The sequence below is a fragment of the Ambystoma mexicanum genome, chromosome 9 (assembly GCF_040938575.1).
Source record: "Ambystoma mexicanum isolate Mex_15411 chromosome 9, UKY_AmexF1_1, whole genome shotgun sequence".
In the NCBI taxonomy this organism is placed as follows: domain Eukaryota; kingdom Metazoa; phylum Chordata; class Amphibia; order Caudata; family Ambystomatidae; genus Ambystoma; species Ambystoma mexicanum.
In genome coordinates, this window is record NC_090931.1 from 1,543,905,352 (window position 1) to 1,543,925,465 (window position 20,114).

The following is a 20,114-nucleotide window of genomic DNA, read 5'->3' on the forward strand; positions in this document are numbered from 1 at the left end:
TACAGTCTCTCTCAGTCATACACATGGCACTCACCAGAACACTTACTCACACAGACACGCACATTCACAGCATTCACACAAGCAGTCACGCACCTATACAGTCTCTCTCAGTCTTACACATGGCACTCACCAGAACACTTACTCACACAGACACGCACATTCACAGCATTCACACAAGCAGTCACGCACCTATACAGTCTCTCTCAGTCTTACACATGGCACTCACCAGAACACTTACTCACACAGACACGCACATTCACAGCATTCACACAAGCAGTCACGCACCTATACAGTCTCTCTCAGTCTTACACATGTCACTCACCAGAACACTTACTCACACAGGCACGCACATTGACAGCATTCACACAAGCAGTCACGCACTCATACAGTCTCTCTCAGTCATACACATGGCACTCACCAGAACACATACTCACACAGACACACACATTCACAGCATTCACACAAGCAGTCACGCACCCATACAGTCTCTCTCAGTCTTACACATGTCACTCACCAGAACACATACTCACACAGGCACACACATTCACAGCATTCACACAAGCAGTCACGCACCCATACAGTCTCTCTCAGTCATACACATGGCACTCACCAGAACACATACTCACACAGACACACACATTCACACAAGCAGTCACGCACTCATACAGTCTCTCCCAGTCTTACACATGGCACTCACCAGAACACATACTGACACAGACACACACATTCACAGCATTCACACAAGCAGTCACCCACCCATACAGTCTCTCTCAGTCATGCACATGGCACTCACCAGAACACATACTGACACAGACACACACATTCACAGCATTCACACAAGCAGTCACGCACCCATACAGTCTCTCTCAGTCATACACATGGCACTCACCAGAACACTTACTCACACAGACACACACATTCACAGCATTCACACAAGCAGTCACACACCCATACAGTCTCTCTCAGTCATACACATGGCACTCACCAGAACACTTACTCACATAGACACACACATTCATAGCATTCACACAAGCAGTCACGCACCCATACAGTCTCTCTCAGTCATACACATGGCACGCACCAGAACACTTACTCACATAGACACACACATTCACAGCATTCACACAGGCAGTCACGCACCCATACAGTCTCTCTCAGTCATACACATGGCACTCACCAGAACACATACTCACACAGACACACACATTCACAGCATTCACACAAGCAGTCACGCACCCATACAGTCTCTCTCAGTCATACACATGGCACGCACCAGAACACTTACTCACACAGACACACACATTCACAGCATTCACACAAGCAGTCACGCACCTATACAGTCTCTCTCAGTCATACACATGGCACTCACCAGAACACTTACTCACACAGACACACACATTCACAGCATTCACACAAGCAGTCACGCACCCATACAGTCTCTCTCAGTCATACACATGGCACGCACCAGAACACTTACTCACACAGACACACACATTCACAGCATTCACACAAGCAGTCACGCACTCATACAGTCTCTTTCTCAGTCATACACATGGCACTCACCAGAACACATACTCGCACAGACACACACATTCACAGCATTCACACAAGCAGTCACGCACCTATACAGTCTCTCTCAGTCATACACATGGCACTCACTAGAACACTTACTCACACAGACACACACATTCACAGCATTCACACAAGCAGTCACGCACCCATACAGTCTCTCTCAGTCATGCACATGGCACTCACCAGAACACTTACTCACACAGACACACACATTCACAGCATTCACACAAGCAGTCACGCACCTATACAGTCTCTCTCAGTCATACACATGGCACTCACCAGAACACTTACTCACACAGACACACACATTCACAGCATTCACACAAGCAGTCACGCACCCATACAGTCTCTCTCAGTCATACACATGGCACTCACCAGAACACTTACTCACACAGACACACACATTCACAGCATTCACACAAGCAGTCACGCACCCATACAGTCTCTCTCAGTCATACACATGGCACTCACCAGAACACTTACTTACACAGACACACACATTCACAGCATTCACACAAGCAGTCACGCACCCATACAGTCTCTCTCAGTCATACACATGGCACGCACCAGAACACTTACTCACACAGACACACACATTCACAGCATTCACGCAAGCAGTCAGTCATGCACATGGCACTCACCAGAACACATACTCACACAGACACACACATTCACAGCATTCACACAAGCAGTCACGCACCCATACAGTCTCTTTCTCAGTCATGCACATGGCACTCACCAGAACACATACTCACACAGACACACACATTCACAGCATTCACACAAGCAGTCACGTACCCATACAGTCTCTTTCTGAGTCATGCACATGGCACTCACCAGAACACATACTCACACAGACACACACATTCACAGCATTCACACAAGCAGTCACACACCCATACAGTCTCTTTCTCAGTCATGCACATGGCACTCACCAGAACACATACTCACACAGACACACACATTCACAGCATTCACACAAGCAGTCACGTACCCTTACAGTCTCTTTCTCAGTCATGCACATGGCACTCACCAGAATACATACTCACACAGACACACACATTCACAGCATTCACACAAGCAGTCACGTACCCATACAGTCTCTTTCTCAGTCATGCACATGCCACTCACCAGAACACATACTCACACAGACACACACATTCACAGCATTCACACAAGCAGTCACGTACCCATACAGTCTCTTTCTCAGTCATGCACATGGCACTCACCAGAACACATACTCACACAGGCACACACATTCACAGCATTCACACAAGCAGTCACGGACCTATACAGTCTCTCTCAGTCTTACACATGGCACTCACCAGAACACATACTCACACAGACCCACACATTCACAGCATTCACACAAGCAGTCACGCTCCATACAGCCTCTCTCAGTCATACACATGGCACTCACCAGAACACATACTCACACAGACACACACATTCACAGCATTCACACAAGCAGTCACGCACCCATACAGTCTCTCTCAGTCTTACACATGTCACTCACCAGAACACATACTCACACAGGCACACACATTCACAGCATTCACACAAGCAGTCACGCACCCATACAGTCTCTCTCAGTCATACACATGGCACTCACCAGAACACATACTCACACAGACACACACATTCACAGCATTCACACAAGCAGTCACGCACCCATACAGTCTCTCTCAGTCATGCACATGGCACTCACCAGAACACATACTGACACAGACACACACATTCACAGCATTCACACAAGCAGTCACGCACCCATACAGTCTCTCTCAGTCTTACACATGGCACTCACCAGAACACATACTGACACAGACACACACATTCACAGCATTCACACAGGCAGTCATGCAACCATACAGTCGCTCTCAGTCTTACACATGGCACTCACCAGAACACATACTCACACAGACACACACATTCACAGCATTCACACAAGCAGTCACACACCCATACAGTCTCTCTGTCATGCACATGGCACTCACCAGAACACATACTCACACAGACACACACATTCACAGCATTCACACAAGCAGTCACGCACTCATACAGTCTCTCTCAGTCTTACACATGGCACGCACCAGAACACTTACTCACACAGACACACACATTCACAGCATTCACACAAGCAGTCACGCACTCATACAGTCTCTTTCTCAGTCATGCACATGGCACTCATCGGAACATTGAATTCACTCACACACACTGTCATGAATGGTCTTGGATTATTCTGCCTTCTGGTTTCCTTGGTTTTCTGCCCTTGTGGGATTTCTGCCCCAAAGATGTGCGCCCCTGTCTGCATCTACAGCAGTCGTGCCCCCACTTCCCGTAATAACAGGCTGTTCATGTTGCTTTTTACTGTCTGTAGTAGTAGCACCCCCTTTGCTGGGATTGAGGTGTTTCTGGGAACATTTTCTGCCAGCGTCATCAGACACTCTAGACCCGTTGTCGAATGGTTGCTTTGTGGTGTCTTTCATTTCCTTCCTCCAGCGAATGCCAGGTGGGAAATAACAGATCATTCTAGGCAAATAGAAGAACTGATAACATGACTTTTGTGTTTTATTTACAGGTCCCCTTATTGTCACCACTGTCCTAGCATTAGGAACCAAAGAAAAGCCAGACCTGGAGGCGGGGAGAATTCACGGTAAGCCTTGTGCACTAGCTGTGACCAGGCAGGCATACTTATGCATATGTTCCCACAGTCACGGTCGGCAGCTGTTGCAGGCCCCCTCGTCCCGCATCACTCAGCTTGGTGTGGGAAGGGGAACGTCTGAGAGGAGTTTAGTTATGGTCTGCTGATAATAAGCCTCTGCAACTGTTAAACTTAGAAACGTGGCATGAGTGGAAGAGGCAGAGGCTGGGCCAGAGGTTTGGAGAGAAAGAAAGAACAAGAAGGATGCCAGAGAGTAATGGATAACCGTGAATAAGAAAGGAATAAAGGAACTGAGGGATGAGGTAGGACAGAAGAGTAGGAAGGATAAGGAGGGCTCAATGGAATGGGAAAAACAGGTGAAAAATCAAGGAAAGGTTGGGGTGAGAGAGTTACAGGACCAGATGCAATGCTGTAGTGAGGGAGAGCGGAATGAAGGATGGATTCTATCACAGAACCAGAATCTTGGAGCATCAATCGTGTCACTGACCCCTGCCACAGCCAAGGCCTCCTCATCATCATTACCCTTCATCTCAGAGTTGCACTGAAACTCACATCAATGGTAGCGCAGGCTGACCCGAGAAATGTCCCTTAAAATCATGGATGCAAGATCTCAGTGTAATGCATTCCAAAGAGTAAAATAACTAAATAACAGGCAACCTCGCACTTCAGGGACAATTTACACTGATATTTTGGTAAACAGTGTTTGCTCTTTTACCAAGTGAAACCAGTTCAAGAATTTGAGGAGAAACACAAAAAGGAAGAGGGAATAAGTAGCGCAAGTTCAGTATTCAAGAAGTGCTCTGACCCTCTCAGGTTTTACAAATGACATCACTTCCTCCCTGAGTGTACTGCTTCCTGGTCAGTGGGTCAGTTCTAGCAAAAAATATGATGAATTAGTTTGTGCGTGAAAGGGAAGCATATTTTTTAATATTCCTCTTTCTTCTCTGTGGTCCTATCACAAAGTCAAGTGTCCACGCACAAAAAGGCAAAACCCCAGAGCTTCTTCCCTTTACAAGAGTACATTTGAGGTACGGAAAGTGAGTATGGAAAACAGGATGACGTGTCGTTCAGCGATAAGAAAAGAAGGCAAACCAAATGTTTCTGGAATTCTCTCTGGGCGTGTCCCAGGTCACTCACAGTTCAGGGTTTGCAAAAGAACACCTCACTTCTTGATATTCTTGTTTTCTTGACATTTATATATTGTTCCAGTCTGGGTAGGGAGAATGTTCCCTTGGTCTCTGAAGAAGGTGGGCGTCGGCAGTTGGGGTGTGCAGGGTGTTAGGGTACTCCAGCTACTCATGGGGTCCCATATGCCTCGGCACGCAGGGTTCCTCCAAGTTGCTGTCCACTGGGTTGGATCTCAAGAGTTTCACCACCTCCCTGTGCCTGGGTCTAGCTTCTACTCTCCACCAATTTGCTGTTTCTATCCTACTTCGCTCTTCCCTCATGCCTGTACCTAACATAACCTTTAATAGGCCTTCTCTCTCCCCGTCACCGTCCCCGTGATTCCACTGCACCTCCTCACAACAGGCTACTGTAGGATTATTCTCTGCATCCTTCAAAGCTTCCCCCACAGGAGTCTTCTCTCCCCGTCACCATCCCTGTGATTCCACTGCACCTCCTCACCACAGGCTGCCATAGGATTATTCTCTGCATCCTTCAAAGCTTCCCCCACAGGAGTCTTCTCTCCCCGTCACCGTCCCCGTGATTCCACTGCACCTCCTCACCACAGGCTACTGTAGGATTATTCTCTGTGTCCTTCAAAGCTTCCCCCACAGGAGTCTTCTCACCCCGTCACCCTCCCCGTGATTCCGCTGCACCTCCTCAACACAGGCTGCCAGAGGATTATTCTCTGTGTCCTTCAAAGCTTCCCCCACTGCAGTCTCCTCACCCCGTCACCGTCCCTGTGATTCCACTGCACCTCCTCACCACAGGCTGCCATAGGATTATTCTCTGCATCCTTCAAAGCTTCCGCCACAGGAGTCTTCTCTCCCCGTCACCCTCCCCGTGATTCCACTGCACCTCCACACCACAGGCTACCATAGGATTATTCTCTGCGTCCTTCAAAGCTTCCCCCACTGGAGTCTTTCTTCTCTCCCCGTCACCGTCCCTGTGATTCCACTGCACCTCCTCACCACAGGCTGCCATAGGATTATTCTCTGTGTCCTTCAAAGCTTCCCCCACAGGAGTCTTCTCTCCCCGTCACCGTCCCTGTGATTCCACTGCACCTCCTCACCACAGGCTACTGTATGATTATTCTCTGCATCCTTCAAAGCTTCCCCCACAGGAGTCTTCTCTCCCCGTCACCCTCCCCGTGATTCCACTGCACCTCCTCACCACAGGCTACTGTAGGATTATTCTCTGCATCCTTCAAAGCTTCCCCCACAGGAGTCTTCTCTCCCCGTCACCCTCCCCGTGATTCCACTGCACCTCCTCACCACAGGCTGCCATAGGATTATTCTCTGCATCCTTCAAAGCTTCCCCCACAGGAGTCTTCTCTCTCCGTCACCCTCCCCGTGATTCCACTGCACCTCCTCACCACAGGCTGCCATAGGATTATTCTCTGCATCCTTCAAAGCTTCCCCCACAGGAGTCTTCTCTCCCCGTCACCCTCCCCGTGATTCCACTGCACCTCCTCACCACAGGCTACTGTAGGATTATTCTCTGTGTCCTTCAAAGCTTCCCCCACAGGAGTCTTCTCACCCCGTCACCCTCCCCGTGATTCCGCTGCACCTCCTCAACACAGGCTGCCAGAGGATTATTCTCTGTGTCCTTCAAAGCTTCCCCCACTGCAGTCTCCTCACCCCGTCACCGTCCCTGTGATTCCACTGCACCTCCTCACCACAGGCTGCCATAGGATTATTCTCTGCATCCTTCAAAGCTTCCGCCACAGGAGTCTTCTCTCCCCGTCACCCTCCCCGTGATTCCACTGCACCTCCACACCACAGGCTACCATAGGATTATTCTCTGCGTCCTTCAAAGCTTCCCCCACTGGAGTCTTTCTTCTCTCCCCGTCACCGTCCCTGTGATTCCACTGCACCTCCTCACCACAGGCTGCCATAGGATTATTCTCTGTGTCCTTCAAAGCTTCCCCCACAGGAGTCTTCTCTCCCCGTCACCGTCCCTGTGATTCCACTGCACCTCCTCACCACAGGCTACTGTATGATTATTCTCTGCATCCTTCAAAGCTTCCCCCACAGGAGTCTTCTCTCCCCGTCACCCTCCCCGTGATTCCACTGCACCTCCTCACCACAGGCTACTGTAGGATTATTCTCTGCATCCTTCAAAGCTTCCCCCACAGGAGTCTTCTCTCCCCGTCACCCTCCCCGTGATTCCACTGCACCTCCTCAGCACAGGCTGCCATAGGATTATTCTCTGCATCCTTCAAAGCTTCCCCCACAGGAGTCTTCTCTCTCCGTCACCCTCCCCGTGATTCCACTGCACCTCCTCACCACAGGCTGCCATAGGATTATTCTCTGCATCCTTCAAAGCTTCCCCCACAGGAGTCTTCTCTCCCCGTCACCCTCCCCGTGATTCCACTGCACCTCCTCACCACAGGCTGCCATAGGATTATTCTCTGCGTCCTTCAAAGCTTCTCCCACAGGAGTCTTCTCTCCCCGTCACCCTCCCCGTGATTCCACTGCACCTCCTCACCACAGGCTGCCGTAGGATTATTCTCTGTGTCCTTCAAAGCTTCCCCCACAGGAGTCGTCTCTCCCCGTCACCATCCCCGTGATTCCACTGCACCTCCTCACCACAGGCTACTGTAGGATTATTCTCTGCGTCCTTCAAAGCTTCCACCACAGGAGTCTTCTCCCGCATCACCATCCCCGTGATTCCACTGCACCTCCTCACCACAGGCTACCATAGGATTATTCTCTGTGTCCTTCAAAGCTTCCCCCACAGGAGTCTTCTCCCGCATCACCATCCCCGTGATTCCACTGCACCTCCTCACCACAGGCTACTGTAGGATTATTCTCTGCATCCTTCAAAGCTTCCACCACAGGAGTCTTCTCTCCCCGTCACCATCCCTGTGATTCCACTGCACCTCCTCACCACAGGCTACTGTAGGATTATTCTCTGCATCCTTCAAAGCTTCCCCCACAGGAGTCTCCTCACCCTGTCACCATCCCCGTGATTCCACTGCACCTCCTCACCACAGGCTACTGTAGGATTATTCTCTGCATCCTTCAAAGCTTCCCCCACAGGAGTCTTCTCTCCCCGTCACTCTCCCCGTGATTCCACTGCACCTCCTCACCACAGGCTGTCATAGGATTATTCTCTGCATCCTTCAAAGCTTCCCCCACAGGAGTCTTCTCTCCCCGTCACCATCCCCGTGATTCCACTGCACCTCCTCACCACAGGCTGCTTTAGGATTATTCTCTGTGTCCCTGTGTCCTTCAACGCTTCCCCCACAGGAGTCTTCTCTCCCCGTCACCATCCCTCTGATTCCACTGCACCTCCTCACCACAGGCTACTGTAGGATTATTCTGTGTCTTTCAAAGCTTCCACTACAGGAGTCTCCTCAGCCAGTCGCCATCCCCGTGATTTCACTGCACCTCCTCACCACAGGCTACCGTAGGATTATTCTCTTTGTCCTTCAAAGCTTCCCCCACTGGAGTCTTCTCTCCCCGTCACCATCCCCGTGATTTCACTGCACCTCCTCACCACAGGCTACTGTAGGATTATTCTCTGTGTTCTTCAAAGCTTCCCCCACAGGAGTCTCCTCACCCCGTCACCATCCCCGTGATTTCACTGCACCTCCTCACCACAGGCTACTGTAGGATTATTCTCTGTGTCCTTCAAAGCTTCTGCCACAGGAGTCTCCTCACCCAGTCACCATCCCCGTGATTTCACTGCACCTCCTCACCACAGGCTACTGTAGGATTATTCTCTGTGTCCTTCAAATCTTCCCCCACTGGAGTCTTCTCTCCCCGTCACCATCCCCGTGATTTCACTGCACCTCCTCACCACAGGCTAATGTAGGATTATTCTCTGTGTTCTTCAAAGCTTCCCCCACAGGAGTTTCCTCACCCCGTCACCATCCCCGTGATTTCACTGCACCTCCTCACCACAGGCTACTGTAGGATTATTCTCTGTGTCCTTCAAAGCTTTCCCCACAGGAGTCTTCATCCCATCACCATCCCTGTGATTCCACTGCACCTCCTCACCACAGGCTACCGTAGGATTATTCTCTGTGTCCTTCAACGCTTCCCCCACAGGGGTCTTCTCTCCCCGTCACCATCCCTGTGATTCCACTGCACCTCCTCACCACAGGCTACTGTAGGATTATTCTCTGTGTCCTTCAACGCTTCCCCCACAGGGGTCTTCTCTCCCCGTCACCATCCCCGTGATTTCACTGCACCTCCTCACCACAGGCTACTGTAGGATTATTCTCTGTGTCCTTCAAAGCTTCCCCCACAGGAGTCTTCTCACCCCGTCACCCTCCCCGTGATTCCGCTGCACCTCCTCACCACAGGCTACTGTAGGATTATTCTCTGTGTCCTTCAAAGCTTCCCCCACAGGAGTCTTCATCCCGTCACCATCCCTGTGATTCCACTGCACCTCCTCACCACAGGCTACTGTAGGATTATTCTCTGTGTCCTTCAACGCTTCCCCCACAGGGGTCTTCTCTCCCCGTCACCATCCCTGTGATTCCACTGCACCTCCTCACCACAGGCTGCCATAGGATTATTCTCTGTGTCCTTCAAAGCTTCAACCACTGGAGTCTTCTCTCCCCGTCACCATCCCCGTGATTCCACTGCACCTCCTCACCACAGGCTACCATAGGATTATTCTCTGCGTCCTTCAAAGCTTCCCCCACTGGAGTCTTTCTTCTCTCCCCGTCACCGTCCCTGTGATTCCACTGCACCTCCTCACCACAGGCTGCCATAGGATTATTCTCTGCATCCTTCAAAGCTTCCCCCACAGGAGTCTTCTCTCCCCGTCACCATCCCTGTGATTCCACTGCACCTCCTCACCACAGGCTACCATAGGATTATTCTCTGCATCCTTCAAAGCTTCCCCCACAGGAGTCTTCTCTCCCCGTCACCATCCCTGTGATTCCACTGCACCTCCTCACCACAGGCTACCATAGGATTATTCTCTGCATCCTTCAAAGCTTCCCCCACAGGAGTCTTCTCTCCCCGTCACCCTCCCTGTGATTCCACTGCACCTCCTCACCACAGGCTACTGTAGGATTATTCTCTGCATCCTTCAAAGCTTCCACCACAGGAGTCTTCTCTCTCCGTCACCATCCCTGTGATTCCACTGCACCTCCTCACCACAGGCTACTGTAGGATTATTCTCTGCATCCTTCAAAGCTTCCCCCACAGGAGTCTCCTCACCCTGTCACCATCCCCGTGATTCCACTGCACCTCCTCACCACAGGCTACTGTAGGATTATTCTCTGCATCCTTCAAAGCTTCCCCCACAGGAGTCTTCTCTCCCCGTCACTCTCCCCGTGATTCCACTGCACCTCCTCACCACAGGCTGTCAAAGGATTATTCTCTGCATCCTTCAAAGCTTCCCCCACAGGAGTCTTCTCTCCCCGTCACCATCCCCGTGATTCCACTGCACCTCCTCACCACTGGCTGCTTTAGGATTATTCTCTGTGTCCCTGTGTCCTTCAACGCTTCCCCCACAGGAGTCTTCTCTCCCCGTCACCATTCCTCTGATTCCACTGCACCTCCTCACCACAGGCTACTGTAGGATTATTCTGTGTCTTTCAAAGCTTCCACTACAGGAGTCTCCTCAGCCAGTCACCATCCCCGTGATTTCACTGCACCTCCTCACCACAGGCTACCGTAGGATTATTCTCTGTGTCCTTCAAAGCTTCCCCCACTGGAGTCTTCTCTCCCCGTCACCATCCCCGTGATTTCACTGCACCTCCTCACCACAGGCTACTGTAGGATTATTCTCTGTGTTCTTCAAAGCTTCCCCCACAGGAGTCTCCTCACCCCGTCACCATCCCCGTGATTTCACTGCACCTCCTCACCACAGGCTACTGTAGGATTATACTCTGTGTCCTTCAAAGCTTCTGCCACAGGAGTCTCCTCACCCAGTCACCATCCCCGTGATTTCATTGCACCTCCTCACCACAGGATACTGTAGGATTATTCTCTGTGTCCTTCAAATCTTCCCCCACTGGAGTCTTCTCTCCCCGTCACCATCCCCGTGATTTCACTGCACCTCCTCACCACAGGCTACTGTAGGATTATTCTCTGTGTCCTTCAAAGCTTCCCCCACAGGAGTCTTCATCCCATCACCATCCCTGTGATTCCACTGCACCTCCTCACCACAGGCTACCGTAGGATTATTCTCTGTGTCCTTCAACGCTTCCCCCACAGGGGTCTTCTCTCCCCGTCACCATCCCCGTGATTTCACTGCACCTCCTCACCACAGGCTACTGTAGGATTATTCTCTGTGTCCTTCAACGCTTCCCCCACAGGGGTCTTCTCTCCCCGTCACCATCCCTGTGATTCCACTGCACCTCCTCACCACAGGCTGCCATAGGATTATTCTCTGTGTCCTTCAAAGCTTCAACCACTGGAGTCTTCTCTCCCCGTCACCATCCCCGTGATTCCACTGCACCTCCTCACCACAGGCTACCATAGGATTATTCTCTGCGTCCTTCAAAGCTTCCCCCACTGGAGTCTTTCTTCTCTCCCCGTCACCGTCCCTGTGATTCCACTGCACCTCCTCACCACAGGCTGCCATAGGATTATTCTCTGTGTCCTTCAAAGCTTCCACCACAGGAGTCTTCTCTCCCCGTCACCATCCCCGTGATTCCACTGCACCTCCTCACCACAGGCTACTGTAGGATTATTCTCTGCATCCTTCAAAGCTTCCCCCACAGGAGTCTCCTCACCCTGTCACCATCCCCGTGATTCCACTGCACCTCCTCACCACAGGCTACTGTAGGATTATTCTCTGCATCCTTCAAAGCTTCCCCCACAGGAGTCTTCTCTCCCTGTCACCATCCCCGTGATTCCACTGCACCTCCTCACCACAGGCTGTCATAGGATTATTCTCTGCATCCTTCAAAGCTTCCCCCACAGGAGTCTTCTCTCCCCGTCACCATCCCCGTGATTCCACTGCACCTCCTCACCACAGGCTGCTTTAGGATTAATCTCTGTGTCCCTGTGTCCTTCAACGCTTCCCCCACAGGAGTCTTCTCTCCCCGTCACCATCCCTCTGATTCCACTGCACCTCCTCACCACAGGCTACTGTAGGATTATTCTGTGTCTTTCAAAGCTTCCACTACAGGAGTCTCCTCACCCCGTCACCATCCCCGTGATTTCACTGCACCTCCTCACCACAGGCTACCGTAGGATTATTCTCTGTGTCCTTCAAAGCTTCCCCCACTGGAGTCTTCTCTCCCCGTCACCATCCCCGTGATTTCACTGCACCTCCTCACCACAGACTACTGTAGGATTATTATCTGTGTTCTTCAAAGCTTCCCCCACAGGAGTCTCCTCACCCCGTCACCATCCCCGTGATTTCACTGCACCTCCTCACCACAGGCTACTGTAGGATTATTCTCTGTGTCCTTCAAAGCTTCTGCCACAGGAGTCTCCTCACCCAGTCACCATCCCCGTGATTTCACTGCACCTCCTCACCACAGGCTACTGTAGGATTATTCTCTGTGTCCTTCAAATCTTCCCCCACTGGAGTCTTCTCTCCCCGTCACCATCCCCGTGATTTCACTGCACCTCCTCACCACAGGCTAATGTAGGATTATTCTCTGTGTTCTTCAAAGCTTCCCCCACAGGAGTTTCCTCACCCCGTCACCATCCCCGTGATTTCACTGCACCTCCTCACCACAGGCTACTGTAGGATTATTCTCTGTGTCCTTCAAAGCTTCCCCCACAGGAGTCTTCATCCCATCACCATCCCTGTGATTCCACTGCACCTCCTCACCACAGGCTACCGTAGGATTATTCTCTGTGTCCTTCAACGCTCCCCCCACAGGGGTCTTCTCTCCCCGTCACCATCCCTGTGATTTCACTGCACCTCCTCACCACAGGCTAATGTAGGATTATTCTCTGTGTTCTTCAAAGCTTCCCCCACAGGAGTTTCCTCACCCCGTCACCATCCCCGTGATTTCACTGCACCTCCTCACCACAGGCTACTGTAGGATTATTCTCTGTGTCCTTCAAAGCTTCCCCCACAGGAGTCTTCATCCCATCACCATCCCTGTGATTCCACTGCACCTCCTCACCACAGGCTACCGTAGGATTATTCTCTGTGTCCTTCAACGCTTCCCCCACAGGGGTCTTCTCTCCCCGTCACCATCCCCGTGATTTCACTGCACCTCCTCACCACAGGCTACTGTAGGATTATTCTCTGTGTCCTTCAAAGCTTCCCCCACAGGAGTCTTCTCACCCCGTCACCCTCCCCGTGATTCCGCTGCACCTCCTCACCACAGGCTACTGTAGGATTATTCTCTGTGTCCTTCAAAGCTTCCCCCACAGGAGTCTTCATCCCGTCACCATCCCTGTGATTCCACTGCACCTCCTCACCACAGGCTACTGTAGGATTATTCTCTGTGTCCTTCAACGCTTCCCCCACAGGGGTCTTCTCTCCCCGTCACCATCCCTGTGATTCCACTGCACCTCCTCACCACAGGCTGCCATAGGATTATTCTCTACATCCTTCAAAGCTTCTGCCATAGGAGTCTCCTCACCCCGTCACCATCCCTGTGTCACGGCTCGCTCCCTTCGCTCCCGTTCCCGTCACTTGGGGGCATGTTTTGGGGTTTATTCCCTACTGGACATTTCCTCCGAACCTTATGCTACAGTGCTGTGATGAATTGGGAGTGCTAAAACCTTATTTTCCAAGTTACTTCCCTTCCGGATCCATTCCAGGTTTTTGGAAGCCAGCATGCTACTTTAATCTAATGACTATGCTTCCCAGAATGCCTGGCTCACTGCTTCACCTCCTCCCTTGCAGCACAACGCTGGGAGGAGGATAGGCAACACCTGTGGCTGCAGGTGCAGCAGGCGGCACGCCTGAGGGGTGTGCTCGTTAAGCAGCTTTAAAAGCCTCAGTTTGCTTCAGTCCAGCGCTGGTCATTGTTGCAGTGTTCCTGTTGTGACTGGTCCCTTGTTCCTGGTTCCTAGTTTTTGTGCCTGGTTCCTAGTTCCTGTTTCTTGTTCCTCTGCCCTGGATTTCGAATTTATGTGCTTAATTGATTTCTGCTTTCTGGATTTCCCTTTCTGTCTTCCTCTGTCTGCAGGCAGCCTTTCTCTGTGCTTTACCCTTTGATGCTGCCCAATTTGCCAATGTTCTCTGTCTCTTTGATGCTGTCCTTTGCTACTGAAAAACCTGATGCTTTAGTCTTTCCCTTAGATTTAGCTTCCTGCCCTTTCTCCTTGGATGGGTAGGAAAGGTTTCCTTTTGGGATATCATTTTCCCTGCTCCTGATCCTTACTTTCTATTGGGATCCATTCCATGTTTTCCATTGCACTTCTGCATTTATTTCCTATTGATTATTAGGTGTGGGGGGCTGTTGTAACTAGTCCCTGTGTGAATACCTTTTGTTTTCCTCACTATTCTATAATCACAATTCCTACTTGCCCCTTGACTTGGGTCTTATGTATTTAGTTATCCTCCACCCATTGCTGTTATAGCCTTCTGGGTCCCTGTTTGATCAACTGGGTTCGTGGGTTTACTGACATTCAAGTGGTCTTTTCCGGTCCTCGTGAGTATTGTTTCTAAGTTCCTTATTCAGTATCATCCAGAGTGTCAGCTCACAGATCCTGTCCTTGCTTGCCCTCTACGTGGGCTTAGCGCTGTCAGTATCTGTAATAAGTCAGTCATAAGGAGGTTCTAAGTGCTTACCCCACATCCCTTTTCATATATTGGTATCATTGTTTCACTCTATTTGCACTCCTGGGTTTTAGTATACACGAGTCTTGGGTATTGTATGCATGTTGTTAGATTCAAAGTTGTTCACTGTGCGATTCCGTGCACATTTCCCTTGCCATATTCATTGCCTTCTTCCTTTCTTAACACCCTGTGATTCCACTGCACCTCCTCACCACAGGCTACTGTAGGATTATTCTCTGCGTCCTTCAAAGCTTCCACCACTGGAGTCTTCTCACCCTGTCACCATCCCTGTGATTCCACTGCACCTCCTCACCACAGGCTGCCATAGGATTATTCTCTGCATCCTTCAAAGCTTCCACCACAGGAGTCTTCACTACTTTCACAATGTGTTCCTCTGCCAACTAGGAGGGTAATGCAGAGTGCCTTATTCTTTTTACAGGGCCTCGGGTGTTGACGTCTTCTGTGCACTGCCGAGGATAATGGGGACATGGAAACATGCCTCTTCTTCTTTAATGCCCTCCATTTTACCCAGACTGATATAGGCACAGGCACTAGGGGATGCACCATTTTATGGTCTGTGCCACCAAAGACCCAGTGCTCAGTCTGCCAGAAGGAGATTAAATTGGCTTAACTTTTTCATTACTGGTGAAGACGATCCTGCACGGTTTTAGCTCCTATAGCAGCGTTTATTTTTCTGAATGCCACCTTTAGCATAAATATAACATTGTGTGTCCCTCCAGTAACTATACCAGGTCCACAATATGTTGCAATTGCTGATAAGTAGCAGAAATAAAATCTGTTAGTCCCAATGTATTTTCTGGGGATGTAATGATTATGGGATCTCTACACGCTCTGCTGCAGTCCTCCGCATGGCGCATGGCTCACAGACAGTTCTCTACATGCAAGGCAGCACATCCACACGCTCTGCTGCAGTCCTCCGCATGGCTCACAGACAGTTCTCTACATGCAAGGCAGCACGTCCACACACTCTGCTGCAGTCCTCCGCATGGCTCACAGACAGTTCTCTACATGCAAGGCAGCACATCCACACGCTCTGCTGCAGTCCTCTGCATGGCTCACAGACAGTTCTCTACATGAAAGGCAGCACGTCCACACGCTCTGCTGCAGTCCTCCGCATGGCTCACAAACAGTTCTCTACATGCAAGGCAGCACGTCCACACGCTCTGCTCCAGTCCTCCGCATGGCTCACAGACAGTTCTCTACATGCAAGGCAGCACGTCCACATGCTCTGCTGCAGTCCTCCGCATGGCTCACAGACAGTTCTCTACATGCAAGGCAGCACGTCCACACGCTCTGCTGCAGTCCTCCGCATGGCTCACAGACAGTTCTCTACATGCAAGGCAGCACATCCACACGCTCTGCTGCAGTCCTCCGCATGGCTCACAGACAGTTCTCTACATGCAAGGCAGCACGTCCACACGCTCTGCTGCAGTCCTCCGCATGGCTCACAGACAGTTCTCTACATGCAAGGCAGCACGTCCACACGCTCTGCTGCAGTCCTCCGCATGGCTCACAGACAGTTCTCTACATGAAAGGCAGCACGTCCACACGCTCTGCTGCAGTCCTCCGCATGGCTCACAAACAGTTCTCTACATGCAAGGCAGCACGTCCACACGCTCTGCTCCAGTCCTCCGCATGGCTCACAGACAGTTCTCTACATGCAAGGCAGCACGTCAACACGCTCTGCTGCAGTCCTCCGCATGGCTCACAGACAGTTCTCTACATGCAAGGCAGCACGTCCACACGCTCTGCTGCAGTCCTCCGCATGGCTCACAGACAGTTCTCTACATGCAAGGCAGCACGTCCACACGCTCTGCTGCAGTCCTCCGCATGGCTCACAGACAGTTCTCTAAATGCAAGGCAGCACGTCCACACGCTCTGCTGCAGTCCTCCGCATGGCTCACAGACAGTTCTCTACATGCAAGGCAGCACGTCCACACGCTCTGATGCAGTTCTCCGCATGGCTCACAGACAGTTCTCTACATGCAAGGCAGCACGTCCACACGCTCTGATGCAGTTCTCCGCATGGCTCACAGACAGTTCTCTACCTGCAAGGCATCGCATCCACATGCTGTGATCCCACTGTTTTACCGGAGATACAGCCCTCTGCATGCATCGCTGACAGATCTCGACATGCCAGGCAGCACGTGCACATGTGAGCTGTGCTACATGTGCTTGCTGGTGCCTGTAAATCGCCCCACAACAGTGTGACATTCTTTGGAGACATGCTAATGTTGAGTATGACATAATTATGTATATTTCTATGTTAATGTCACAACAGCACGACTGACGGGCCTCTAATTTCCCCATACTCCTCATCTGCTAGGGTCCGCAACAGCGCAACTATTTGCATAAAGGTTTTGAAAGAAATGGAGAAACACCTTCAACCTGCAACAGTACAGCCATGGGGAGGGAGTGAAATGCGGGGGTTAGAGGGATCGAAGTGCACAACAGCACTAGCACCCTGTCACCTTTTTCATCCTGGAACGGGGGACAGCCTGGTCCCAAGCTTGTTTGTTGGTCTACTGGAGACAGAAATAACCCAGGCAGAGGACAGCGCAGTGTGGGGGGTTTGTGTTTCCCTCAGGACTAGGGTCTAGAAGGCCAGAGGCTTCTTTAGTAGTAGCTGGGTGATGAGACTGGGGTCTATAGAAGGTAATGCATATTTTGTACTGCTTATCGCTCACCATCTTTTTACCTCCTGGCTTATCTGTGGTTAACTATTTGCATCTGGTTTCTTTTTCTAAATACTGCCACTTGTTCGAGGAAAGATGAAGATTCAGCTTCACTTTGCATCCATAATCGTGGAGGCGTGATTGGAGGGCGGAGCCTGGATCCAGACGCGGGTGAGTTAGCAATGCTCTGGAGCACTTCTGATGCTTGCACTGAGTGGGGCAGGACACCTAGCCTGCACAGCTAGCCCCGTCTGTCTGAACCGGCTGCGGCCACTCTCCTGATTCGTTCTCTAGAGCTGGCTCCTTTGATCGTCTCTACTCAGCCGGGTTCCGTGATCCTAGTTTGCTCCCAAGTCTTGGATTGGACAGTTGGTGAGATGGTGATCTCTTCACAGCTTGTTAAATGTGCTTTTGCGTTGTTGCATGTCTTGGGGTGAATTGGAGGTTTTCTTTTCTTGCCATGATACAAGTCCTTTTGTGTTGTATGTATTGTGGGACAGTCCTCAATCACCCTGATTAATGAAATCCAGACTGTGCATTGTGGGTGAAGTATGGTGTCATGATGAGGGCAGCGAAGGGAACACAAGATGTGCGGGTGGTGCGTGATGCAGTGGCTGGGTTGGAACACGCCAGAGTGTGGGTGGGGATGGATGGATGGATGGATGGATCAGGAATAGTGGGTGTAATGAGAGTGGTTGCCATGAGTGTTCTATGATGTGTGGTTGTCGCATCCAGGTCTGTGTTTAAAGGTGTAATGAGGCCCCGAGGGGACTGTTGACTCTGGGGGGCAATGGAAAGCACTTGCTGTGTAATACATCCCCTGGAAGTGGTGTGTGGGGGTCCCTCAGAGCCGCACCAGTCTACCCCCTCACCTGCAGGAACCCCCACAACAACCCCATTAGGATAGTTTGTCTCATTGTGACCCATTGTAAGATGTGTTATGTAGGTGGTACAGAATTGTCCCCTACTCGGGGGCGGGGGGGAGGGGTGATTCCAGGGAATAAAGATACGTAGCACGACAGGGTGAGAGAACAGACATGAGAACCATAGTCCATGAGGTAAGCTTTCTGCTCTCTCTGTGCCCGCTCCATGAACCTGATCACACGGCAGGCAACCCCTCGCTGTGTACCTCAAGGCTGCAGAGACCCCAGAGGGATTTCCCAATTGGAGTCGCAAGAGGAACTGGTGCTTGCAAAGTCACGTAAATAAAAGAAAACACCATCAGTGGTGAAACAGGGAGACAGAGTGCAGGGCCGCAAGAAAGCCATCTTAGTTTTGCCTGGTATAAAATGGCGGACTGTGTTTCTGAACATAAACACCCAAACTACAAGAGATCATGAGAGAAACAGGGGCAACACTCAGCAGGGAGGTGGGCACACAGGAGGGCCACAGGATGCCAGCCGAAAAGCTGACCCAGAGTTAAGGAGAAAGTGCCCATCCAGTTCCTAGCTACAGAAGGGGGCAGTGGTGTGGGAGTTAGGATGGCATTCCAGAAGGTTATGTGTCACCAGAGAGAATAGCGGAGGGCAGAATAGCGCATGCTAAGCCAGCTATCCCAGACCTGGGACAAACTTAGGCGGGAGAGGAGCGAGAGACTGCTGGGAGCTGTATCCCAGAAGCTGGCAAGAGCCAGAACCTATTGGGAAGCAGCAGCTTTAGTTGCCTGTTCGGACTAGAGCCCAGATCCTGAGTCCTTAGTCCATCAGAGCTGCAGAGAAAGTGAAGCCTTGCCACCCTACTCAGGCTGGAGCCTGGCAGGTACTAGAGACCTTCAGAGCCTGGAGAAGAGCCAGTCTGCTAGACATTCAATTTTTGCTGTTTTTTATTAACTTTTGTACAACACCTTGTTATCCCTGCACACCTCTGGCATGTTATTACATGTTTAAAAATAAAATAAAAAAGTATAAGGAAAAGAAAAAGAAAACTGGAGGGATAAGAAGAAGAAGGGGGAAGGTAGTAGGGCGGAAGAGACAGAATGAGGGTAAAAGATAGCAAGAGATGCAGGAAAAAAGGGATTGATGGAGGAGCGAGAAGAGAAGAAGAGAACGCCAGAGAAGGAGGCAAACCGCAAATAACCTGGGAGGGATTTAGGTGGGAGGACTGTTATGTGGAGACACAGTAACAGGTCATCTTTTTGGGTCTGCCCTCCTTGGTTGAAAATCCAATTCCTAAATAATTTAGAGAGGAATACAGACAGTTACAGTTTCCGCTCAGTCTTTGTTTTTTGCAAGCAGATCACTTAAATATATTTAGTGTGAACAACAGTTGTTCTCCCACCCAGAGGATGGTGGACAAGGGATCGGGTGGTACATGGGTCTGAAATTAGGATTCTATTCATGTCCAGAGGGTGT

At 50.8% G+C, this 20,114-nt stretch overlaps 1 protein-coding gene across 1 annotated transcript in view; it reads left to right on the forward strand.

Moving 5' to 3' along the window:
- LOC138489489 (zinc finger protein 345-like) overlaps positions 1-20,114 on the forward strand; it is a 194,371-nt gene that overhangs the window by 67,157 nt on the left and 107,100 nt on the right. Inside the window, exons 3-4 of the mRNA XM_069617230.1 lie at positions 4,151-4,225; positions 17,860-17,934. Of these exons, the coding sequence (XP_069473331.1) occupies positions 4,151-4,225; positions 17,860-17,934 (150 nt within the window). The remainder of the gene's footprint in view (positions 1-4,150; positions 4,226-17,859; positions 17,935-20,114) is intronic.